The 25890-nt window shown below is 39.3% G+C and overlaps 3 protein-coding genes across 10 annotated transcripts in view; 1 reads left to right on the top strand and 2 right to left on the bottom strand.

Moving 5' to 3' along the window:
* The first annotated feature begins 3856 nt into the window (after nt 1-3856).
* Nucleotides 3857-7904, top strand: rdh20 (retinol dehydrogenase 20). 2 transcript variants are annotated; one of them, XM_005724495.1, is made up of 5 exons: nt 3857-4309; nt 5557-5655; nt 5903-6048; nt 7262-7393; nt 7524-7904. In XM_005724495.1, exons 1-5 carry the CDS (start codon nt 3857-3859, stop codon nt 7642-7644), a joined length of 951 nt encoding a protein of 316 aa, XP_005724552.1. In that variant the 3' UTR covers nt 7645-7904. The 2 variants fall into 2 exon arrangements, with proteins under 2 accessions (XP_005724552.1, XP_005724553.1); XM_005724496.1 differs by lacking the exon at nt 5557-5655.
* A 2499-nt stretch (nt 7905-10403) lies between these two features.
* stau1 (staufen double-stranded RNA binding protein 1) lies at nt 10404-19320 on the bottom strand. Its single transcript, XM_005724494.2, has 15 exons — nt 19109-19320; nt 16272-16555; nt 15891-16012; nt 15651-15807; nt 15385-15541; nt 15106-15277; nt 14900-14995; nt 14539-14751; nt 14306-14449; nt 14033-14179; nt 13863-13938; nt 13465-13784; nt 13230-13352; nt 12623-12702; nt 10404-11187 (listed from the first exon to the last, which is right to left on the bottom strand). The coding sequence occupies exons 2-15, from the start codon at nt 16453-16455 to the stop codon at nt 11100-11102; spliced, it is 2079 nt and encodes a 692-aa protein (XP_005724551.1). The 5' UTR covers nt 16456-16555; nt 19109-19320; the 3' UTR covers nt 10404-11099.
* A 149-nt stretch (nt 19321-19469) lies between these two features.
* LOC102204824 (protein polybromo-1-like) overlaps nt 19470-25890 on the bottom strand; it is a 16086-nt gene continuing 9665 nt past the window's right edge. For 2 of the 7 annotated variants that reach the window (XM_013908624.1, XM_005724490.1), the window contains exons 21-30: nt 25020-25165; nt 24736-24893; nt 24234-24417; nt 23499-23706; nt 23210-23408; nt 22957-23112; nt 22053-22214; nt 21638-21702; nt 21179-21392; nt 19470-19867 (exon numbers count right to left, since the gene is read on the bottom strand). In XM_013908624.1, coding sequence (XP_013764078.1) covers nt 19704-19867; nt 21179-21392; nt 21638-21702; nt 22053-22214; nt 22957-23112; nt 23210-23408; nt 23499-23706; nt 24234-24417; nt 24736-24893; nt 25020-25165 — 1656 coding nt within the window. In that variant the 3' untranslated portion in view covers nt 19470-19703. The remainder of the gene's footprint in view (nt 19868-21178; nt 21393-21637; nt 21703-22052; nt 22215-22956; nt 23113-23209; nt 23409-23498; nt 23707-24233; nt 24418-24735; nt 24894-25019; nt 25166-25890) is intronic. The other 5 variants (XM_013908626.1, XM_013908627.1, XM_013908625.1 and 2 more) reach the window with 4 other exon arrangements.

Below are 25890 nucleotides of genomic sequence, written 5' to 3'. Positions count from 1 at the left end.
CACACACACACACTTGTACTAAAGTAGGTTTTTACAGTGTCCTTGCTTGGAACAGCACTCTGCACAGAAAGTGCCCTTCTCAAAACTGGGACAGGGATTGCATAAACTGAGTGGCTCCTACAGGATCGTCCTGCTCCTTCTGCAGACCTCAGCACAGCCTGACCACTCTGTCTACTCACTCGGCACACGGGACACTGCTGAGGTAAAGAGTATATTGCTGAAAGCGGCAAAGACCAAAACGAGTGTATTTAGAGAATCGTGCATCTGCAGGTCAAGTTGCAATTTGAGTGTCATAAAATCCAAACATTATAAATGAAACAGGCACATAAAGGTGATTTTTGGATACACAGTACTATGTACTGCACACCATAATGTACTGGGGTCAGACACTTCATTGCCTTCTGGCTTTGTAATAATGTAAAACATTCACAAACCCTAAAATTTAGACATTAGTCTCATAAATACTGAGAAAATAATATTCCTCTTTTGAAAAATACCTACCTGGAGATGCAGTTTGAAAGTCCTGGCAACAGTCTGAGGTGATCACAGTAGTATAATCGGTCAGATCTCCATCCTGTACTAATTCATGATGGATCCTGGCCGATGCATCTCAGACCTCCATTAGGACAACCCACTTGGCATACGAGAAATAAATACGCTTGAAGAGAAAAATCAGTGACACACAGTGTTTATGGGAAATGACATCACAACTCCACCCAACACAGCAACAAATTTAAAAAGTTTAATGTACTATGCAATACTTTGAATGACTTTGAAAAAAGGCCAGTCGCTGTTATTCACTCGGGTAGCGCAAAGTAGGACTATTGTCCTGTCAGACTTCTTATCGTTAAACTCAGATTTCCAATTTGCTGCTACAGCGAGAGAAGAAGGAAGGGGTAATGTGTGGACATGAAATATTGGTTGTAATCACAACCCCACAACTTTAAGACTCGCCCTGCACTGAAACAGGAAACGTAATGAAAAACAAAGACATGACAGCGTGGCTCATTTTTCTTCTTTTCTTGACTCTAACTTCCTCTATATGTATCCATAAAACTCCAGAGCTCTCAGAGGTATGACCTCATTTATTTGCTGCTCGAGTAAACAGAGAGACAACTCTCGCAGAGTACAGCACCAGGCCAAATAAGTATTATTATCGTTGCAATGCATGTCATAAAAAACACACATTACAGAACTAAAAGATTTTCAAAAGAATATGTTTTATTTTCTAAAGAATGCTTCTCAGACCAAAAGGTCAGATTCACAATGAAATAAGAGGAAATGATATCCATTTGGGAACAAGAGCAGATTTCAGTCAGTTACAATTTCTCCAGTTAGTTTAGGATTTTATTGACACAGTGCTGTGAAAAAGCGTTTGCTCCCTTCTTGATTTTTTTTTTCACTTTTTTTGGCTTAGTTATCACATTTAGATGTTTCGAGTAATCAAACAATTAATAATATGAGACGAAGATAACATGAGTGAAAACAAAATGCAGTTTTTAAATGATTATTTTATTTGTTATAGGGGAAAAAGCTATTCAAACCTACCTGGCTCTATGTGGAAAACCATTTGCTCCCTAAACCTATTAAATGGTCATTGCAGCAAGAACTACAGTCAAGTGTTTCCAATAGCTGTCAATGAGTCTTTTACATCACTGTGAGGGAATTTTGGCCCACTCTTCTTTGCAGAATTGTTTTAATTCTTACACATTGGAGATTTTTTTTAGCATAAAAAATCCATTTAAAATTAAACTAATGTGCTCTTGGAGGTCATTTTTTGTAGGTCGGCCACAATCCAGGTAGGCTTGGATATCTTTTTTCTCGTAATAAATTAAATCATCATTTAAAAACAGCATTTTGTGTTTATTCCAGTTATCTTTGTCTAATATTAAATTGGTTTGGTGTGAAAGATCTAAGTGTGATAAATATGCAAAAAAATAAGAAATCACAAAGGAGGAAAGTACTTTGCTCTGATCATTTTAATAAATTATTAATAAATTATTTTCATAGTGATTTTTATATTACTCTACTTATTAGGATAGTAATTATGAATGAAATAAACAACATCTCAATGTTGCCACCCTGTAAAAACCCGACTGGTCATCATTTCCGGTTTTGACATGTGCTCTGTAAATATACTGACTTGACTCAACCTGTCTAACGTCAGCATGGAGAAACCCGTGAAACAGGTTTTGCTTGTTATGGTCATTCATCCTGTCCATGCCAACCGGTTATTACTTCATTATATTTGTCTCCATTTCACAACAGGGAACAAAATCTGCTTTACTCAGTTTGTGCTAAAATATATTATATTCAAAGGTTTATTTGCAGTTCACAAAATATTGAAACAGCCCAGTTTTAAATGGCTCACAACAGTAAGGATGCTGAATACTGTTAGAAAATGTATCGTTATCCATACATGTCCACCAGAGGAAGCAAGCAATGATACACAGCTCTGTATTGCTAAATCAGCACACTTGACAGAATTTAACATGTTAAATGCTTTTTAGACACAAACTAGTACCAGCTTAAAAAGCAGATTTGCTGTTTAAAAAAGAATTTGATGTAGAAACACATGCACATGGATTTTATCTTACCTTAATTTTGTTTCATAATTTACCCCCCACCACCTCTTTAATTGACATTTCAATATGAGAGCAAATTATGCATAGATTCAAACTGGGGTCATCCATCACAACTAAAGCACTGCTGTGGGATATGCATTGCCTCATGGTAAGTAAATGTTCTTTGTAAATCCTATAAAAATACATATATTAACATTACCTATAAAAAAATGACAAGAAATGGGTTAAAATGGCTATTGGTTGATAAAAGTGGCTCACATGCCAATGCTGAAAGTAAACAAGGCTTGCACTGCTCACCTAGAAAACAAGAACGTGATACACAGCAAGCAGGCTTCATGGGATATAAGTAAGAGTGCAGAGATTTATAGTTCATAGACATAATCTCCTTATGTTCTCATTTAATATGATTCTTGCTGCTCTACTGAGCAGCTGTAGAGCTGGGACCAAATCTTATCACTGAATCGTATCCCTTCACTGAACCAAATTAAGATCTATCTTGCGAGGTAACTGTAACTAACCCTCAGAGCCACTGCTGTCCTTTTGTCTAAGATCTGTGGGAGTTTAGAGGGTTTAGAATATGTTCCTGGACTTTCAGTAAGCTCTTCTTTCTTGTTTGACTAAATCTGTATTATTTCAAAAATGCTAACTACGCCGCACTAATCTTTCGGGTTGCTTGACTCAGGTACAGGTGGAACTGAAAAGTTCATTAACCGAGCTTCTTGTTTCCCCATCACAAATATTTATTAGGATACAATTTAATTACTGATCACTTTGCCTGAAAGCTATATTAATGGAGCTCTGTATTAATGTGAACTAATGATGAAAAATCACCTGTCCCTATTATCCATTTAATAATTTGTCTCCATCATTTAAAGCAGTGCCTCACCACCTCTCACTTTCAGCCAATGTTACTGTATGCATACATTAAAAAAAAGATATTTTACATACAGTATTCAAAGTATTTACTGAGGTGCATCTGTTAGTATTTGTCAGCTGTGAACTTTAAAAGGTTAAACCTGAACTCGCTGCAAAGCTGTTGGTCCACATTTTTCATCTATAATAATTCATACATTTACAGCTTAGGAGCTCAAGTTATTTCCTCTAATCTGGGAGGAGAGTATTTAGCCACAGTTGAAGACTGAGGGTCACAGGAGGAGGAAAGCACCAGCTTGGTTGTAGGACAGGTAGGAAAATACACCTTTTCAGGTAACAGGGGTAAAGTCTGAGCTTCTGTAGGGTAAAAAAAACAACAAAAAAACAAACAAACCAAAATGATCTTTCTAATGGACCTCCAGATGATGCTGCTGGATGTCATTTACTTCATCCTGAGAAATTCTTTGCGGGTTATCTTGCGTCCACGCACCAAGCCCATTGATGGCGAGCTGGTGCTCATAACCGGATCAGGCGGTGGCCTGGGCCGTCTCTTTGCTCTGGAATTTACCAAGCATGGGGCAGAAGTGGTGCTGTGGGACATTAATAGCAATTCCAATGAGCAGACAGCCAAGCTGGTGCATGAGATGGGGGGAAAGGCGTACACCTACGCAGTGGACTTAACCAGCCGGGAAGACGTGTACCGCAACGCAGAGCTTATGAGAAAGGACCTCGGCCGGGACGTTACAATACTAGTGAACAATGCTGGAGTGGTGGCTGGGAAGCGCATCCTAGACTGTCCTGATGAGCTGATTGAGAGGACTATGAAAGTCAACTGTCATGCTCTGTTCTGGGTAAGAACTCAATGTTTAAAATCAAATGTATAGAAGACATCTCCCCAGTCACATCTGAAGCTGTAAGAAGATTTTTTACATAATACAATATAATCAAGTGTGTCTTATATTCAAGTGTTCATATATTTTCACATAACCGAGCTTATTGTTAAAGAGAACATGATGCATTCCTTACTTCAGTGTGTGTGATGTCAGATAAGCATGATATACTTCTGCATTGTTATTTTCAGTGTATGTGTGTAAGGTCAGATAAGCGCTGAGCTAACGTCTAACCTCTCTTCGACTTCTCACAGAAGAGGAAGTACTATGTAACCTGCTTTGCCCTATAAATAAAGCAAGCAAGCCTGCAATCGGTGTGTGTGTCTTCTCAGGGACATTCACCGGTGCGCACGTCTTTAAACCTTCCTGAGTTGGTCTGCAGTGTCTTATTTCTCTTACTTGTGATAGAACAAATGTCTACCCCTGACAGAAGCAATGAAGCTTCTTATTTGAGTGGTTTAACAGTCCAGATTTACTTCATCTTTCCAACTTTCTTGTTAGCTGGATATACTTGTAGATGCCAGTGTATCACAAAATTTTAGATGCTAAGCTTTGGGGCTTACCATAGCTTCTTTTCTTTTCTTTTTTCTAACTTGATTATCCAGAGCAATACTGTGTTTTTTATGAGTATGGTCAAAAGAAAATGTGTTCCTGTCTAAATATGCAACTATCATTGCAAACTACTGATCAGAAATCAATCAAGGTCACTAACCATGCACATCCAGAAGATAAATGCTGAAAGTTAATCAGCTGTGAAAATGTCAAAAGCTGGAACAAAAGGCAGAACGGTTTAGCAGCACATCACAGACAATACGCATTACACAATCAAATCATAGCACATCTTTGGCCAGTAACTTTTACCGACTAAGAATCAGAGAGCTGGAATTCTTTCTTTTGGATTTCATACTGGATAATCTTTTTACAGTCGGCTGTACACAGAGCATGTTATTGTGCAAACGCTGAGGGACACTTGAAATGTAAAATTGCTTTGCGTCAAGAGCATTATCCCATTCACCCTATGGACTAGCAACTTTGACGTCAATCCTCTTATTAACGAGGTGCTTGTGCAACGTAAGCTACACACAATAACCTACACATCGAACAGTATTTAAGTCACATTTAACAACACTGCACAGTTTGTTGCCTCATTCCATTTTGCTGCTATGACAATGCATGTTTGTCTGGTTGTTCCGATGTGTGGGCCTCAGACAGTGAAGGCTTTCCTCCCCCAAATGAAGGCCCAGAATCACGGACACATCGTGACCATTGCCAGCGTCCTCGGTCTCTTCAGCACAGCTTGTGTGGAGGTGAACCAATGCAGGAGAAATACCGCTACAATAAGTCTATATGAGAATATAACTAATAAGAATATGGCAGCTTTATTATTGTGTTTTACACTGTTCTCTCACAAAGTCCCAAAATCAAGTAACACATTAAAATGCATATAACGGCACTGGCAGTCAAAGCAGGGCTGGCAAATCACAAATAATGAATATTCAGCATCTTTAAAAGCAGCGTGAATAAGCTCTGATGGATAGATTTTCTTTGTGGTAGGATTACTGTGCCAGCAAGTTTGCTGCAGTGGGCTTCCATGAGTCTCTGGCCCACGAGCTGCTGTCTGAGGAGGTAGAAGGAGTGAAGACAATCCTTGTGTGTCCCTACATCGTGGACACGGGCATGTTTGAAGGCTGCAAGATAAGGTATGCCAACATAATAATCATATACAGTTAAGGTCCAAAAACTATGGTGAGTGAAACAATTTTCATAAATTTGGCTCTCTTTCATGAAACAGTGACGATGTGACAAGAGTGCAGACTCAACCTTAAATCAAGGCATTTAACTAAAACATTGCATTAACTGTTGAGGAATTACTGCCATTTTTATCCAGAGTCCCCTATTTTCATATCACTGAAGACAACAAGGCTATTTTTCTGTAATTATTTATTTCTTTTCCTTTTTTCCCATTAATTAGATGGTAAAAGGTCTAGCGTTGACCCTCGAGGTAGTATTTTGAATCTAGAAGCTATATATGTGAACAAGTAAAAGAGAAATTAAAAACAAAACAAAAATCCATCACAGGCCAACTCAACAGTTTGGTACACTCAGGAACATTAAAATAAGATAAAACACACACAGGTTTATTTTTTTAGGTTTATCTCTATCCATCTGTGTCGAAGACTACAACAAAGAAAATATAGAGTTCCCTAGAAAGTATGAACAATTCATCACCCTCAGCAAGAGCTAAATTTTGATCTAATTATTAGTTACTGTTAATCTCAAAGCATGTCTGTGTACTGTCTTCATCCACTCACCCCCAACCGGCCGCGGCACTCGCTGATCCTGGTTCTGCTGGAGGTTTCTTCCTGTTAAAAGGGAGTTTTTCCTTCCCATTGTTGCCAAAGCGCTTGCTCATAGGAGACCATATGATTGTTGGGGTTTTCCCTGTTTTCTTTGTATTACTGTAAGGTCTTTACCTTAGAATATAAAGGTAAAAGGTATTGTGATTTGGTGCTATATAAATAAAACGGAACTCATTTGAACTGAAAATTGAATTGAACTGAGAATTTAATTGGTTATTAAAAATTAAAGGTATTTCAGTTGTAGCTTGCCATGTGAAAAATTATGAAAACTGTGTCACTGACAATCCTAACATGTTTACTCCTAACTCTAAATTTCTTTTGAGTGTCATAGTTTAGACACAAACAAGGAGAGTTTAGTCTGTAGACCTGAATACACCTCACTCACATACACATACAGACTGATCATTCTTTGAGGGTCCATCATAGAAATAAATCCAATTTTGCTCTTAACAGGACAAAAAAATGTCCTCAAATACTCAATGACACAACCTATGTATGAGTCTATTGCTAATGTTTCATGTTGCTTGACATTTTAAATGTTCCTTGATGTTAGGGAGGAAGTGGAACTGCTCCTGCCCCCTCTGGAGCCCCAGTATTGTGTTGAGCAGGCTATGAACGCCATCCTGGTAAACCAGCCATTAGTGTGTATCCCTCGCCTCACCTACCTGCCTGTTCTTTTCAGGGCGTGAGTCTCACAACCTTCACATTTTCCAGATACTAAATAAAGATGAATGCTTTTCGAAAATGTCCTTTTCTATCCATTTTCAACAGCTGATTACAGTATTTAAGCTTCTACTGTCTTTGTTCTTTTTCAGGTTGTTGCCATGGGAATCTAACGTGACCGCTTATCGCTTCATGGGTTCTGACAAGTGCATGTACCCCTTTATTGAAACCACGAAAAAACAAGTGACAAATGGCTCTGTTGCAGTCGCCTAGTCATACATTTTTACACAAAGAAACAACTTTAGGAGTACAAATGTTAACAATACCTTCAAAGGTATTTCAAAGGGTCCACAATACATCAGACAGGACAAAAAAAAAGAAAGAAAAAAATGTGGGTTTTGTGAACAACAGGCCAAATTGTCCATCTGCAGCCATGAGTCAGTCAAATGGATATAATAAAACAGACTTTACATTTTCAGGCTGATCATTTGGAAGTCTGTACTGGATGACAACTCAGCCAAGTAGTCATCAGCCTCCAAGAAGATTTCAATAATGCTCATATGAAATGTAAAGTGCCCTTGAAATGTTTTCACCATAAATCTGTGAAATGCCCAAACAGTGATTAAATCCTACACTGATCCAAATGGGAAAGCTTCTTTAATAGCTGTTATGCAATCCTCTATACTCTGTTATATTCACATATAATAAAATGACCTAAAACAACACCTACAAATGCTGTTAGAACACAGCAAGTGACGCGTCTGGTGCATTGTTTTCCTGTAAAGATCATAAACTGTAAGCATGAAAAAGTAAGTAACACAGCAAAAGGGGAATTTTATTAATCTTTCTCTATGTAGACCAAGAATAATAACTTTAATAATAATGTGTCTAGTATTTATGATGTATGACTTACATATAAAAATATGTAATCAGAATCAGAATTGTCAGAATAAGAACTGTCCCTTCTAGAAAAAAGATGCTTAGCTCCACTGACTGAATGCTAATATGGACTTTTGAGTGGAAAATTCTGGACAAACTGCACTTGCAGATCATGCATGTATGAGTGCACGTGTAGTTTATGTAGCAGAAGAAGGCTAAAAAGTATTGCTAATCTCACAAGACAGAAGTGACACTTCTGTCTTGTGAGATTAGCAATACTAATCACAGTCACTGGACAAACATTCTCTAATTTTATGCAAGTGAACGAGTATGACTAACGATGAAACATTTCCTGCAGCACAATGTGGTGTTGTAAATGTCTCTGGTCATAATTCCCAGAATGAGCTCTTGTTTGTGCACTCAAGGAAGAAGAACTGAAAAGTCTTGGATGAGAAGATTCAGACATTTGTTTTTATGAAGCAAATATTTGGTTATAACGCAACAAACAATTAATAGGACTGTTAAAGTAAATACTGTAAAACGAACCCTGAATTCAATTAGCAGAATCAATATTTATTCAGATATAGATTTACTGTAATGATACCTTCAACCACTGAATGGGACATTAAAGATGCAATAAAAGCAATTTTAAGTATTTTCTATAAAAATGTTAGCAAGCTACCTTGAATATGGTTATGAAAGAGGGGGCGAAACTTTAATTACAGAATAGGTTTTCAAAGCCACTACCTGAGTGACATGCTGTTAGTACTGTGTTGGTACCCTGTTTATGTCTTAAGAACCACCCTCACTTTTTATGGCACAAATTAAATTCAACAAGGTGCTGGAAACATGGATTTTGGTCCATATTGGCATGTTTGCATCACACAGTTGGTGCAGATTTGTCAGCTGCACGTCCATGATGCCAATCTCCAGCTCCACCGAATCCCAAAGGTTAAACAATGCTCAAGGGCCCAAAGTGTGCCAAGAAGAATTCCCCACAGCTTTACAACAGCAACATACTGAACTGTTAACACATGACAGGGTTGATCTACGCGTTCATGTCGTTTACTTCAAATTCTCACCCCACCATGTGAATACTGCAGCAGGAATCGAGGCTCATCAGACCTGCAATGTTTTTCCAATTTTCTATTGTCCAATATTTGTGAGCCCATGTTTATTGTAACCTCAGTTTCCTGCTCATAGTGTCTTAGTCTTCTGTTGTCGTAGCCCATCTGCTTCAGTGCTCCATGTGCTGTGTATTCAGAGGTGTCTTTGACGCATGCAGAGCGATCCAGCGTTTTCAATGGAGCAAATGTTTCATCAGTCATCCAAGTGACTTCTTCAGTCTCAGCAGCGTACAGGTTGCCGAGAACTTATTTGCACAAGCTTAGTTTCTTGATTTGCATATTAACAATCATGAAACTAAGCCCATGGCTCATTGTTATGCAATGGTGCTAGTTTTGGTCATTATGCAAATGCACTGTTTATAAGGTTTGGGAAACCTGCAGTCAGCTGGGACTCAAGATGTCATTTGGATGAGTGATTAAACGCTCCTCTGACTGAAAACGCTCTGTTGTCATGAACAGAATCAACTTTCAGGCAATATGTTCAGACGTGATCATCTGCATGTGGTTATTTGAGTTACTTCCGCTGGCCTATCAGCTCCGAGAAGTCTGGCCATTTTCACCTGACCTCTGGTATCAAAAAGGCTTTTTCACCCAGAAAACTGCCCCTTACTGGATATTTTCTCTTTTTCAGTAAACAACTTGCTACGAAATAGTTATTTGCTGCAGATGCTGTTGACAGTATCATAAACAGTTGAATATTGAGTCAATTTTATGTTCTACCTAAATAAACTGTCCAATCAGGGCATATTAGACAATATATACCCCCTTGATACCAGTTTATGAAATGTTCACTCTGTGCGTGCTTGCTGCAGGGGCTTTATTTACATTTTTTTAAACATCAAAAAAAATGAATCACCAAAATATGCAATCTGCCAAGAGATTCACAAGATTTAGCATTTAGAAGATTTAGAAGGAGATTAAAGAGTTAGTATATCTGTAACAACTCTTAAATTGGCCAACATCAGTGCAAAATCATAATCGAGCACACCTCTATACATTACAAAGAAAGAGACAAAATGGCAAATCTTAGTTTTGTGCATGTAAGCACATTTAATTACCATGGGGAGCAGAAAGAGTAGGGAGAGTTTGACATAAGGGAGGAAAAGGGATTTTCAAGGAAACTGGTGCAACAGGGAAACATCCCTGCCACACACAGATTCGACAAGATCACATTACAACACGCTACATTTAGTCACAGATTCTTCCCAGCCCTACATGGTAATGTTGATAACACTTCACTTGTGGTTGTTGATATAAAGCACTCTAGGAAAATCAGAGGTTTGCCAGCTGCACCCTAGACAAAGATCTAAACCATATTGAGAATATTCTTTAATGAACGTAAAACACTTAAAAACAAGAGTTAGCAGTTCTCACAAAGAGTAAACAAGTTCTATGCAAAATAAAGAGTTCACAGTAAATCACTTCTTCCTTTTTCTCCTCCCCTTATCAAGCACCCCTCCTCCCAATTGATTGGCTAGGATGCAGCTACTTTTTTTTTTCCTACAAAGCAACAGAAAAATAATGTGTACAATTAAACAACATCAAGGAGGATAGTCTATTTTTCCTATTAATCTTGTTTAACTGTGAACATTTTGTAACGGTGAATATGAACAGTGATGGTTTAGAGTCTACAGAGTCCAAAGTTTCCTGTAGCCGTCTAAATCTGACTAAGAACACAGTGTCTGAGTTTTCTCTAGTGCTTTTACAACCAAACCTCATAATCTAAACAGTGCCATCCAGGGTCTGTGCCAATGTGCTTGAGTTAGCCTGTTTGATGTGCAAGTCCCCTTCAATTTCTTGTTTGCCACACCTGCGGAAAATAAAAAATTATTAACTTAGCTGAGCTCTCACATAACACTCTTTTTTTTTGTCTCCATACACAAGTGTTTATTGAAGTGGAATATATTCACTTCATTTTTAAAAATAACATGGAAGAATTTACATGTGACTATTCTGTTGTGTTTACAGAGCCCCGCATCATTTAACATCTAACAAGATGTGGCGTTTACTTCTTTCTACACCCCTCATAAGCTCAGTAACACAATAAAAGACAGAAACCTCTTTGTGACTTGCATTTGCTGCACAACTAGCAGTTGCGGCACCACTTTCGATCAGAGGGTATCGGCACAGGTTGCCTGATGAGAGGCAACCTGTCTCCAAAAATTTGTGGTGTGATTTTGACTGTGGTCACTCTCAGAGAGATGTATTATTTGTTATTTGTCACCAAAGCCTAATTTAAAAACATAGAAAGATTGCTAACATGTTGCAATCAGAGTCAGTCTGCACCGACTGGACTTAACTACTTGCCAGTTGGTGTATTCTGGTTATACTCTGATCTAAAAGCAAAGTTGCTGAGCGTCTATGTAAGTTTGCATTTAAATCCCCATCCAAGTAATTTCTGCATTTCTATTTCAAATTTATAAGGTTCGGGCTGAATATAGACAGTTAATGTCAATTTCTATGCATGTATAAAGGGATAGAGTTGCAAACATTTTCCATTTTCACCAATTTATCACAGTTAATATTGTATTATCACAGACAGATTGCATGTAATTGCCAGCTTGACCCTGTTCAACTGAAAACTGATCGCAGACTGACTCCATACTCACACACCAAAATTGCTTTGAAGACAGCAGCTGACTAACAAGTGGCTCAAACCTGGTCCTGGGTTTCAAACCAATCATTTCTAAGGTAACAAGGTCACAAGTTCATCACACATAATCTTTGGTTGCATCTCCAACCACTGTTTAGTGTCACTATTAGCATAAAAAAAGCATCAGACGTCCAGATTTTCTTCTTCTTTTTTTTTTGAACCATCCCACACACACTCTTCCTCCTTGAACAATCTAAATACACGAACCCCAAGGATGTATTCTCGTGCCATCTCAAACTTCAATCTCACATCATCTACAATGCAACTCAACTTATTGCAACTCAATATAACACACTCAGGTGTGTTATATTGTTAGTCCAATATGTAGATATGGGTAAAGTTCCCTTCTCTATAACACTACACCGCCGAAACCTCTTTTCACTCTCATTTTTACTTTTCAGATCTAACAGACATCTATGCAAACTGACATCACTGTATGTGATTCATCAGATTTTGTACAGCTGCATTTGTCTGAAGGTTTTATTCAACTCTTTCCTGACTGGAACAAGAGAAAATGAGGTTTTTAAAGACGTAATAGCAATGAAAATGTAAATGTTTTACAAGTTGAAAGGCAGTGTTTCTCATAGCTTACCCAGAAACTGGTCCATTTCCTGTCCTTTCGTTTGACTGCTGGTCCAACTCTGAGAGCAACTTCAATATGTTCAGTGCAGCCTAAAAAAATAAGCAACAGTATGCGTTATCTGAGCTGTAACCTGAAAAGTATGAGTCTTGGAAGTCTTACTGTCTTGGAAGAAGCAACAAAAAGGAATGGGAGTGCATGAAGCAGCTGGCTTATACAGCCCCTATTTTGGAAACGGCTGGCCTAAAGCCTTTGTAATGTGTCATCATGACATTAACAGCAATCGTGTGCCTTTTGGTCACACTTGCACGACTCCACACAAGATTTATTCCAAATCCTCTTCATGGAAAGTTGCTGGGATAAAGTTAGGAATTATTAAACGTGTTTTTCTGTTAGCAGCAAGGGCTCGGGACTTGCACACTGAGAAAGAAACCCGTATTACCTTTGAAAGCTCCCTCTTCCACTCTCACGAAATAAATATTTAACAAATGATTATTATACATCAACAGCTGACTATACCCCCCATCACTGAAAATATATTTCCCTCATCACTATTGTGGCTCACTCACAAAGGGCGTCAATGAGTGTTAAATCTGTAGTTTCTGAAATAAATACTCACCATATCATGACAGGATTCTACATCTTTCCCAATCCCATGACTGATGAGCGGTGGCTGGGAGGAGCAGTTAATCAGTGACACAAACTCATTCTTATTGTTTTTGGGAAAATCCTTGTATTCCACCTGCAAGCAGATGATACATTTTAAATTATTTATACTAATTTGTACCATAAAAAACAATTTATACAATTCAAACTGAATAATTAAGCTCATGAAAGTCAAACCCATCGTTTACCTGTAGGCCCTGCACAGATGCCAGATAGCCGAGCTGTTCCGAGGGCCTGGTTAGGGGGCCGTGGGGCAGTTGATTCATGTTATTTTTAGTCTTCAGGATAGTCTCTGCAGTCAGTGATGTCCCAGCGTAAAGCAGCTCGTTGGCAATCATGGCAGTGATTGTGGTCTTGCCTGGGTTGGGTATACTTCGACTGTAGTCCTTGGCCTGGGATCCTTGGCAGGCCCCAACTGCTTGTGCCACCTCAGGCATCATGGGCAGGATCCCTGCAGGCAGCTGCTGGTGGCTCAGGTAAGGCAGGCGGAAGTCCTCCTCCTTGGAACCTTTTGAACAAAAGGCTCCAAGGTTAATGATTTTCTTCATGATTGTTAATACTTTTTTATTTTCCCATCAAGTCTTACCCAGTGTCCCCTCCTCTACAGAACCAGGTTCGTAGAACGTCACTTTGCGCCCATCACCTGGCTTTTTCACTGGGGTCTAAATATAACAACAATTTTACTATATAAATATAATATAAACATTGGCCACCTAACTTATTTATGAGACTTTCCTGAGAAGGTCTAAGCAGTACCTTTTCATCAGTTTTGAGTGCCGGTTTTGGGGGTTGAGGCTGAGGCACTTTATACCCCAAGAGCTCCAGCATTTTCTCTGCTGCGTTCCTCTTGGCCACCTTCTTGCTGGGTCCCATTCCCTCTGCAGACTGCCCACACACAGTAACCTGGACCAGAATAAACAGATGGAAAAGATGAACGAAATGAGAAATTAACAAGCGGAGACAGAGGAAAGCAGAGACAGATGTTGCATAAGTGCTGCTGCCAGCATGCCTCGGCTGCAGTTGACTCACCTGCATGACAAACTCCCTGCGCCGTGGCAGCCCTCTCTCTGTCACCATGCTATACTCCGGCTCCTTCTCCTTCTTGGCCTGCTGGATCTGAGCCAAGCGGCTGATGGGATTCATTCCCTGTCCATATTCTGGACTGGTCTGCAGCTGTTGGCACGACAGGTTAATGATTGCTTAAGGAAGCCGTTAGGTGTGTAATCACTATCCCAACTCTAGTATAAAACTTGCAAAACTACCTTGATGATAGATTTGGTTTTCTTTTTGATGCGGGGCTGCGTCTTTTCTACACTGGGTATATGGGGTAGTCTCTTCAACTCTCCCAGCACAGCTGCTGCTGCTAGCTTCTTTGCAATCTTTTTACTTTTTCCCTCGCCCTCTCCTGTGAACTCGCCAACTGTAACACGCACTACAAAAGTCTTCATGTGTGGAGGGCCCTCTTCTTTTAAAACCTGGAAAGCAAAAGTGGAAACACCTGATGTAGGGGAGCATTTATTCTATTAAACTCAATAGATTATGGGCAGAAGGAACATGCAGTGGAGTACAAATTGGTGAATGACATAAATCCCCCCCTAAATGATAAATAAAATCCATTTAAACCTCAAAGCTGACAGGTAAGTTGCGTTTAAGTGCAATTTCAAAGACTTGACTGATTTCTGATTTGTTCAGGTTCTCCTCCTCGGGCTCTCCATTCACCTGTCAAAAAAAGAAGACATGTTTTAAAAAAAACAAAACAAACAACAACGACAAAAAAAACCCAGAAGCAATAAATATCACAGATGCCGAGTGTGGGCTTCTTTCCTCACCACTGGCAACTGTTGCAGTATTGGCTCCTTCTGCAGTACTTTCAAGGCCTTGGCAGCAGCATCGTGTTTGGCTAACTGCCGCGTTCGTCCTTTCCCAAAAAACTGCTGGCCTCCAATAGAAAGCTCCACATGATATAACATTGGTCCCACAGGAGGAAATGGGTAGTAGTACCTGGATGACAATTGAAGTTAAATACAACCCATTTCCCCCCATTTCCTCAAAAAAAGAGAGAGAGACAATAAGATTTCTGCTCAGATTTCTAAATGATGCAAACTCACTGTTGCATAGAGCGCTGGTAAGGCCCTGGAGCCCGCACATTATAGTTGAAGTTTGGTGGTCTCATCCCCGTATATGCGTCGATGGGTTTATAGAGAGGCTTTTTACCAAGTTTGATGCATAGTGCACTCAGCTCTGTAATATGCGTCATGCCATCTGCTTTGAGATAAACAAAAAAAAACCAAAAATGAATTCAATACTTCTATTTTACAAGGTGTTAGCAACAATTAGAAAAGAGAATACAATAAAACCAGTGGGAAGAGCGTACCTTGGTGCTTTCCTGTGCTGCGGGGTGTCCTCACAGTGGGTTTAGGGAGTGTAGTCTCAGCGAGGGCTGATGCAGCAGCGGAATGCTGAGCTTTCTTGATACTGGTCCCCTCTGCCTCCCAATGCTGATCTCCCAGCGTGAGCCTCACTGAGAAAATCTAAAATTGATTCTCCATCATTAGCATAAAGTTGCAGCAGAACAGGACAACAGTAATAATAAAATGATGTGAGCAACTCGTACCTTTGAGTGAGCTGGCCCTTGCTCACAAAGCAGCTTATATTCAGGTTGAATCTTGTTAAAACGGGCTAACTCATTCACCAAACACATAGGGGTCTTCTCTTTAGGGTTTGCCATGTTAGATACTGTTTATGGAAAAGAAAGATCCAAAATTCTCTTTATAACTATCTACAGGAACCATCATAAAGTCTCACAATCTCATACACATACTATCTGGCAAAAGCATTCCAGGTTCTAACAAATTTTTTAACAAAACATTGTAATAAAAGGGGTGTGAGATGCATAATGCGATCATAAAAACTAAACAATAAATCCCAAACTAATTAATTTAAATGCCATCACCGATAAGCAAGCTTTTTGACCAAACAAAATCAGAAAACCTACCTGTGGTGCTATTGTAGGGAGTGGCTGACCCTGCGGGGAGAGCGGAGCTCCTGATGGGCTGGCTGGCGCTCTCTGACGGTAGGGTGCCTGAGGCACAAGGGATGCTGTAGCTAGGCTGTGGCTGCAGGGGGGCAGAAGCAGCGGGCATGGGGCTAGCTGGACACTGAAACTGGAGCTGAGACATCCTCGCTGCTATAGCTAAGTTAACAGTAAGATGAGGTCAAGAATATAAATTTACAGTGGGGGAGGACTGCTGATTGAGGTGATCTGAATGTAGGGTCTACCTGGAAAAAGAGGACATAAGTTTTCAAATAATAAATAACTAGAATATAAGAAAATCTTCATTTTGAAAAAAATAAAGCAGCATCAAAACCTTCACAAGAGCAGAAATCCTAGAAGTCAAAGATAAAAGGTGTCAATTGCAGGACTGTTAAACAAAGACTTAAACACCTGAACAATTTACTTACAAGTGCAACAAAAACAGACAAGGGAACCAAGAGTAGCACCGTCCAGCAGTCAATCAGCACTGCTCTACACTAAGCTTAAGTCAACCTAATATTATCAGCTACACTAAAAAAGTAAACAGCACTATGTGAATTTACTATTTATTTTTCTGCATTTTGCAGTTGCCAAAAACAAAATGTTCTTTCTAGCACATTCAATCAGTCAGGAATGCAATGAAGAAAGCCTGGCTTTTTTACAAAACAATTTTTCTTTTTATTCAAGATGTAGAAGAATGTGTTTTCTTTTGATTCAAACTAATGTTTCAATACAGTCCACAGATCTCAAATGTAATGGTAGTGCATTCCATAGTTTGAAGCTGCAAGTTTGAAAGCACAGTCTCTCTTTTTTTAGTCTGGCAATAGGTGTCGAGCAGAAAGACTTGAATTATCTGCACGTTATATAAGGACGAAAGAGTTCACGAATGTAAGCAGGCATTTGATAATGCACATCTCTGAAAGTGATCACCAAAATTAAAAAAGCAGGATCGCACAAGACTATTAATACTTTCCCCATAAAGACATCATTTGAAAACTTTCCCTGTACCATTAATGACAAGTTTTGAATCTCTGTATATATCAATAAAGATGTGATCTTGGGGCCTTAAGAATAGTTTCGGTAGCTGCCCAGGTAGAGACCACCTGCACCGACTTCTGCCAAACACGCACAGTCATTTTGTTCCATAAGTACGCCTGAAATATGACACAAACTGCTCAGTTCAGAAGAGCTTCAATGGTTACTTCCAGTAATAACTAAAATGTAATCAGCAGCCATGCAGTGCTTTGTGGCATCATTAAAGTCATGAAGGATAGATATTTTTGGAACATTGTGAGGTGAAGAAAAAGAAATGTACAATCAGATATCATCTGCATAACAATATGAAACCCATTTAAGGTGGTTTAAGGGTATAACTACATTTCATTGTAAGTAACAGACATTTGACAGCATAGCATGAAAAAAAAATATCACTCTGGTAGTTAAATACAAATTTTGTGTTCATTTGAGCACTACAGACAATTTGCCAATTTAAAGAAAAGCAGGACAGAAACAGTAATATGTGTTGGTCCCAGCACAGGTCACCCAGTTTGTCTATACTGGGGAGATAACTTTATCAATCAGCCTATAAGAACAGTGTTGTGCCCAAAACGGATTAACAGCCTTTGCCAAAAAGCGATTGGCTGTATTTAAACTGCTAAAAATAACTTGTTGGCCTATACTGTGTAAAACATATGTCAAATGTATCCCTCATGAATGATATCAAGTTATCTTGAGCCACAAACAACATTCCTATCACATGGTAGAATCAGTTTATGGCTATTATATATCCATTTTTAACAAGTTAAAAAGTTTCATTGACAAAACAAAAATGGCTTTTTAAGAGTAATCTGGCCAAGAGGACACCAGAAACTTCAAGAAATATAAAAATAGTTATTTAAAGGTATTTTAAATGGCCAAAAAGGTCTGGAAACATGGGAAACAAAAACGCATGGTATCACTGGAAATCACTTTTTGTGCCAAAAAGTGATAATCTGCCAAGTGACCAAGGGAACACCGTAGCCATATAGTGCCTATAATAATACAGCACAGTAATGTTTATTAACAGCATTTTCGCTGCCTTGATCTCACAGTAAGGATGCTGCTGATAAAAACTCAAATCACTTTTTGTTCTCATTCAAACCACAGCTGGGAGGGTCCGTGCTGTCAAAGGGGCCCTGGGAGCCTTTACTAACTGTGATAGAGCAGAACCACCATTTACAAGCAACGACTGTAACCTGCATCTCATGCTAAGCATGGTTAAATACAAAAATAATACTAATAATAACTAATTTGTTTAAGAAAAAATGTTTACTATTAGCTCGATTTACAACACGAAAAACTGAGGCTAGGTGGTTAGCTGATACAGCCGCTTGCAAACAACCACGATTACTGTCTGGTAGGCTTTCTGGACCTGTATATTCGTCAATGATTTGACTAGCTGTGAGCAGCACAAGCTACTGGCAGCTAATTCCTAATTAAAATCAGGCCGCCGGGTGGATGTACAAGCTTTACAGGGGAAACATGCTCGCTAACTAGCATATTCGCTACGAAAGGCAGGGGTGGACATGATAGGACAATCTTTGCAAAAAAACAAGACTCGTTGCTGAACAGGTGCTGAGAACAGCAAGACAACGCCCACAACTCACTGACAACAGCACTTGACATTTGTTTATTAAATTAATACATCAGAAAAAAGGGGAGGAAACATCTTGTGTTTAATTCAAAGCGAGTCTGGGAGCACCCGGTGTCACCGCTAGCTAGCTAACGCCGACAAAGTCTGAGCACAAAGTAAAGCTCACCTCGTCGCTCCTTCTGTGCGGTTTTTAGTTACTCCATATGACACGCTGATTTACGGTCGTTTGCTTTTGTTAATGGCCAGTTTGGAGAATCACAGTGCGTTATTTTGATATCGAAATGCGAGCGGTGAGGAGGTGGACATTGGGAAGACAGGGCAAACACTAAAGAGAATGGCACTATCTCGCTTCACTCTGCAGGAAGTGACATCGACTAGGAGGAAGTACTTCCACGATCTCAAATATTATCATTCAGGACCGAGAGGCTTGTGAAGCACAAAGGAGTAAAACAAACATGTTATGAGGTCAATCACATTAAAAAAAAAACAAAAAAAACACCATCAACAAAAAGAGGACACAGTCTATTTGGGGTATTGACAAATTTATTTGCACCAGTAAGCCAAAAATCACAGGTTTAGCAGAACTATTCATCCAAATGGTATAAAAAAAATGAAATGCAGCACACAATTAACTGTTAGCTAATAAATATAAAATTGCTCATGATTCACTATAAAATATTACTTCTAGGGTCTACAAGCTAAACTCTGTGACTTGAGGATAAGAGCAGTGACTGAGCAGAGTGGTCTGTAAGTTCAACAGGTTACAGGTTGTGAGCCTGACAGATGTTCAGAGAGTCTCTTAACATCAGGTCACGCAGACGCCACAGTGCATCCACCATGGTGGTGTGGGCTCCTTTGCTCTTCAGCCAGTGAGCTGGCAGCCGACTCTCTTGTTCTTTGGTCAGGTGAGAATCTCGCCTTTGCGCTGTTAATGGAAAGTGTGATTATTCAAAAGGCAAATAATGTTCACTATTGCCTTTGAAAGCAAACAAAAACAAAGATATGCACACACTCAAACTGGTAAACATGCTGGGAAATGACAATTTGGGCTTAATGCAAAAATTAAGGCAACACAGTCAACATTTTAGAAATATATTCCTATCATGTAAGGCCAGCATCACATATGGGGAAAAAAAGTATTGTGTAAGCTCCTGCTTGAATGCCTCAGAGCTAATTAGGCTGATTGGAAGGAGGTCAGCAACATGACTGGCTCTAAAATAAGCTCCCCAAAGAGGTCAAATCTTTGAAAGGTGGAACAATTCATAATATCATCAATGTAAAATGTAAAAAAAAAAAAAAGGATTTGTGGATTTCATCATCTACAGTGCATCAGAAGCTATCATTTAGCTATTTCCCCTAAATGTACACATGAAAGGGTTGATACTGGTAGCATGTAATCATTTACAATTACTGATAAGCAGAAATATCACTTATCAGTAAATAGCACTGGAGAGTAGCTGATTTTTTTTTCTTGGTTGAAAGAACTTTATAAAAGTTATACTATAGTAAAAATATGAATAGGTTAAACATACAATACAAAATGAAAGCATTTGTATGAGAGTATTAACATATTAAAAGTGTGCCATTTAAGTGTGTTGGTCAATAAGACAGGAAAAAAAACTGCTCGGTTAATTAAATGTTGCCCATTTGAACCCATATGAAGGAAAGCTGGCAGCAATGTAGGACTGAGAGAAGTTACCATACTTATAATCACAACTCTTCTCATTAAGACATGACTGAGTCTGATAATTATAATTGAACTTTTAATTTAAATATTGTTTTTACTGCGTGTCTTTCCCCACTCTCTCTCCCCTCTTGATTTCATACATGTTGACCTCTAATCAGGAACCTAACCTAAGTTACCATGGCGCTCTACCCCGGTAGGAGGTGATCCACCTTCGTTGCACTGAAAACCCAGTGTCAACCCTCAAGTTTCTCAGACAAGCCGAAATCCTGCTTTGTATTACAGGAATCTGGTCCTCTCAGTTTTCCAACCTCTTACAGAGGGGTGTTATTATGTTGCTTTAATTTTTGTGACAATGACTTAGACATAATTTTAACATAAGAAAAAAACAAAACTTCAGAGCAAAATGCAGTCTTTACAGTTGTTGCAATAACTCTTCAGAGCTTAAAAATACAAAAATGTTAAAAAAAAAAAAAAAAGACAAAGCAACTGAAAAAAAAAAAGCAGTGATGGAGAGTTTTCTAGAAATAAAAGTAAAAACAAAGAACCTACCTTTGAGTGCTTGGTCCCACTTGCTAACAGTGCTGGAGTCTGAATTTAAGCCCTCTATGTACTTCAGGTAGGCCTCTGAGTGAAGCACTCTCTGAGTCTTTGGTGGTGGAGCCACAAACATGGGAGTGGTGGGCTGCAAATGTGAGGGTTGGCCTAACTGTCCTTGTCCAGGGTAGGGTGGAGGAGCATGCTGTCCTGGGCTAAACATCCCAGGCTAAGGTCACACAATGACAACATTTTGTTAGTATGTAGATGATACATAGAATGCATAATTTAAATTATCATTATGATTATCATTATTTGCAAAAAAAAAAGTAAAACTGAAGCAGGTGATGTCTGATTATGCAGGAAACAAAACAAAATCCATATTTTCTTGAACAGTTAAAAACACCAATATAAACTATATAGAAATATGAAATAACACCTATACAGCCAGGGTTTTTCTGCACTCAGGCTCACCTGCTGAATAAAGTTTCCTTGTGCAGGACTTCCCGCCATGCCATTCATACCAGTGCCCATCATCCCTGTTGTAAATGAAAATATTTAGCTTGTGTGCATTTTGTAACTGTGGTAAACTCTTGTTTTTGTTCATTTTATGTTAAGCTTTATAATGACTCATGGAAATGTTAGTTTTTTTAACTACCAGTTGAACGTTAGTGGTTTGGTATCAGTTTTGCATGCATTCCATGTGTGAATTTCATATATTTGTTTGTATATTTTAAGTGTGAAATGTGAGAGCACTTTAGAAGAGACTGCTTTGACTGCTCAGTGTGTAGATCAGGCTTTGCAGCCTGTGGACCAGGTAAACCCCCTCCAGCAGGAGAGACACGACTGGATGTGACTGAGCAGGTGCGGCTAGGACAGTGGCCCTTACCCTGATGAGGCATGCCAGGGTACCCGGGCATACCTTGCTGGAGATGGTGAGGAGGCAGGTGAGGACCCCCTGTAAGGTGAGGTGGCATTGGGGCCACACTCAGCAAACCCTCATGAGGGCCCTGCATTGGCATGTAAGGTGGACCGTAAGCTCCCATCATGCCTTTGGGAAAAGTGTGAGGAGAGGACAACATATCCATGCATAAGTGACATGCAGCTGACACCAAAATAACATGCACTACTACTGCACACAGTGGCCCCTTTCACACAAGTACCTTAAACCACAAGGGCTGTTAATTTAAAAGTTTTCGCATGTCTGCAGACTTTCTACCATTCATGCAACTACATTTTTTCCTCATTTGTGAGCTCCGAACGGCAAAGATGACCGTATGGGAGATAAAATTCCACCACTGTGTGAAATGTTGTTGTTAGCATGGGAATTCCTGAGATAAGATCACAGTGACCTTAGTCAGCTCATTCTTGCACTGATTACATTTCCAAAAAAAGAAATGTTGGCCTCTAGCCGCACATGGTCATCGGCAAAGATAAATAGACACAGTTGATGGTTGATATTGAAGGTTTCGTGTGAAAGGGGCAGACAATACATATGGGTTTGAGAATGTTAGCAAAACAAGCATGAATGGGAAATGAAATATTAACAAAAGGCATTCATAGTTAAAAAAATAATATTCATGCAATTCACGTCATGCAATATAAAATATGAAGGTTGATGACAAAACTACAAACAAATAGCAGCAAATAAAGAGGAAAAACTGCAATAACAACATCGTTTTGAGATAAACTTCTTTTCAAGTGTTAGAAAATTACAGGATTACTGTCTTTAATTCAGTCCAGCCTCATTTTTCCTGCTGTCAAACACTCGTGCTGTCTCTGAGAGGGGTTACCTGACACAGGTGTCATGGTCTGGTTTATCATTCCCATAGTGCTAGGCGAAGGTACCACCCCCATCAGTGCCCCTACAGGGGTACCTGCTCTTGGGGAAGCTTGCTTCTGAGGTGGCCTCTCACGCTCTTGCTGTTCCACTATTTTGGCTGCACGCTCTGAAACATCCAAAGATGTGATTTTATTTTTTTTTGGTTTTGCTAGCACAAGTTCAAATAGATTCATATTTGTATTCATTTAATTATTTTATCTGACCTTCATACTCTGCCTTCTTGGAAGCTTCGAGGTTCCTCCACTCGGTGCCTACCAGTCGACTCAGCTCCCCGAAGGAAAAGTCTGGGTGACGAGCTTTTATCACTGCTCTCATTTCACTGCTGAAGAGGATATAACCACTCATGTTGATCTTTCTCTTGGCCCCTTCCTTCTTTGACAAGCCTTTAACCTTAGGAGTGGTCTAAATGGAAAAGCAAAGACACAAGTTTATATATATAAAAAAAACATCAACATTTTCAAACAAGGAACAGATGGTTTAAAAAAATTAGACCTGCGAGGGTGTGTATGGCATGACATCCATGTCGTTTGTAAGTGGGGTTTGCATCTGAGGCAAAGAAGGTGTCTCTGGAGCTTCCTCATCCTCATCCATGTCTTCCATGTCATCATCTGCATCCTCCATATCTGCCAGTTTAACCTCAAGCTCATCTATCTTCTTGTCCAAAATTGGTGATGCTTCCTTCTGTGGCACTATTAATTTTCTACATGGAATAAAATAAGCAGACATCATAGCACCTCAGTGCTAATCGTTAAATTTAAATCAGAATCATAGAGAGCATAAAAGATGGCTGTGGCTTCAGGTCTGAAAAGAGAAGCCCATGTGCCTCAAAGCTAACGTTCTACTCAATTCCCAGCAGGGGGCAACTTCACCAGTGCAGTTTCAGGTCATCCTGAGTAAAACATAAAGTCCATTATGATCGTTATTCGTGTCAGAAACGAGGATCAGCCAATGAGATCAGATCCGCCCCTCACTCATCAGCTCCAGTTTTACAAGAACAGCTTTACTGAATGGGGCAAAATAGAGTAAGTTCAATCCCCACACAGTGCTCAGAGGTTTGGTTAGTTTTAAAGTTGATCCAAAAGGTTGGACTGTTTTCTAAATATAGGTGTAGTCAGTTAATTTCAATATCAAGCACAAAAAAAAAAGCTTATTGGCAACTTCCTGTTGGCTACATCCATCCTTTATACCATCTATGATCCTAATAAGTGCTCTGTTTAACCAACAGACCTGAAGTAGAAGATCTCATCCTCGACCACTTTGGAAGAGTACGAGAAGCGTTTCAGACCCTTGAACTTTTTCATCATCTTCTCACTCTCAATGTAACGGCTCTCGCACAGCAGTACATCGTCTTCTGAAAGCTCGGTGGGTCTGCATGACAGGTAGTCCTTAAAGGAAGACACTACACATTTGCCTGGAGAGCAGACAGGCAGAATAGAAGATTAGAAAGACTGCTGATGAAAAACTTGTTCTGAGGTGACTCAAATGTTTAAAATTATAGCTTTAATGTTCATTTAAACATTAATACACGAAATGGCCTTCTGGGAAATGCACTTTTGTCTGTCTTATCTAAACCTATTTCTCAAGTCTATGAGGTTGCCATTTAACCAATTTGTTTTCTGCTAGAAAAACAAAATTATTTTTTTCTTTAGTGCACAATTCATTTAAATGCATTACACGAGGAGTAAATGAGCTGACTCAAGAAATCTTTGGTAAGTTTTCAAAATCATACCTATGACACAAGTCATGGGCAGCGTCTCCTCCAAATGACTCAGAAACACCTCCCTCTTGTAAAACATCTTCGTGGGCTCGTGCTCCGTTTCCTCAGGGTGAATGAAGATGGGTCCAAAGAAGAATGTAGTTCCATTCTGTAGCCACAGCTTCTCTATCCTATAGCCCAGCACAGGAAGTCATGTTACTAACAGCTAATAACTCCATCTTATCTAAACACCCCCAATCAACACATAAGGCCCTATTTCAAAAGGTGTCAATGTAGCATAATATATGTCAACCAACCTGGCAACCCTAGGTTTTGATAATCCATGAGACTGAATGTAAACACAGTCTCCCACTTTAAACCACATGTTTTTGTAGCATAACTGTTCATAGTACTGGCAGCCGGGCTCAGCTCCACTCATCTCCGTAGGGACATCCTCTCTCTCCTAAACGAACACAGACAGAGGATTCAGGTGTTTATTATATAGAAAAACAATCAACAGGCTCCTTATCAGTGTGCTAATAGTTCATGCTTTCAAATTAACGCTAACTGTTTCGTTTTTTTGGAGTAGTGAACATAGGGCGGGGCGGGTAAAGCTGGGCTGGCTTCCTCCGAGGACTAAGTTTTTATATCTATTATCTGTTATTATTATTATATATCTCTATATCTAGAGATATATAATAATAATAATAATAATAACGGATTGCATTTATATAGTGCCTTTCGAGACCCTCAAAGCACTTAACAATTCCACTATTCATTCACTCTCACATTCACACAATGGTGGAGGGAAGCTACAGTTGTAGCCACAGCTGCCTTGGAGCAGACTGACAGAAGCAAGGCTGCCATATCGCTCCATCGGCCATCGGTGTCTTGCCCAAGGACACAACGACCAAGATAGACAGAGCTGGGGATCGAACCGGCAACCTTCTGGTTACAAGATGAGCTTCCCAACCCCCTGAACCACGGTCACCCTGATAAATATATCTATATAGATATATTTGAAATATATCTATATAGATATATCTATAGAGATATATCTCTATAGATATATATTCTTCTAAAAGCAACATTATACAGTGGGGCAAAAAAGTATTTAGTCAGCCACCGATTGTGCAAGTTCCCCCACTTAAAATGATGACAGAGGTCAGTAATTTGCACCAGAGGTAC

Source organism: Pundamilia nyererei, unplaced genomic scaffold (assembly GCF_000239375.1).
Source record: "Pundamilia nyererei isolate P.nyererei 1_Seehausen unplaced genomic scaffold, PunNye1.0 scaffold00012, whole genome shotgun sequence".
NCBI lineage: Eukaryota > Metazoa > Chordata > Actinopteri > Cichliformes > Cichlidae > Pundamilia > Pundamilia nyererei.
Note: the sequence above shows the minus strand (reverse complement) of the source record. Positions and strands in the feature narration are given on the sequence as shown.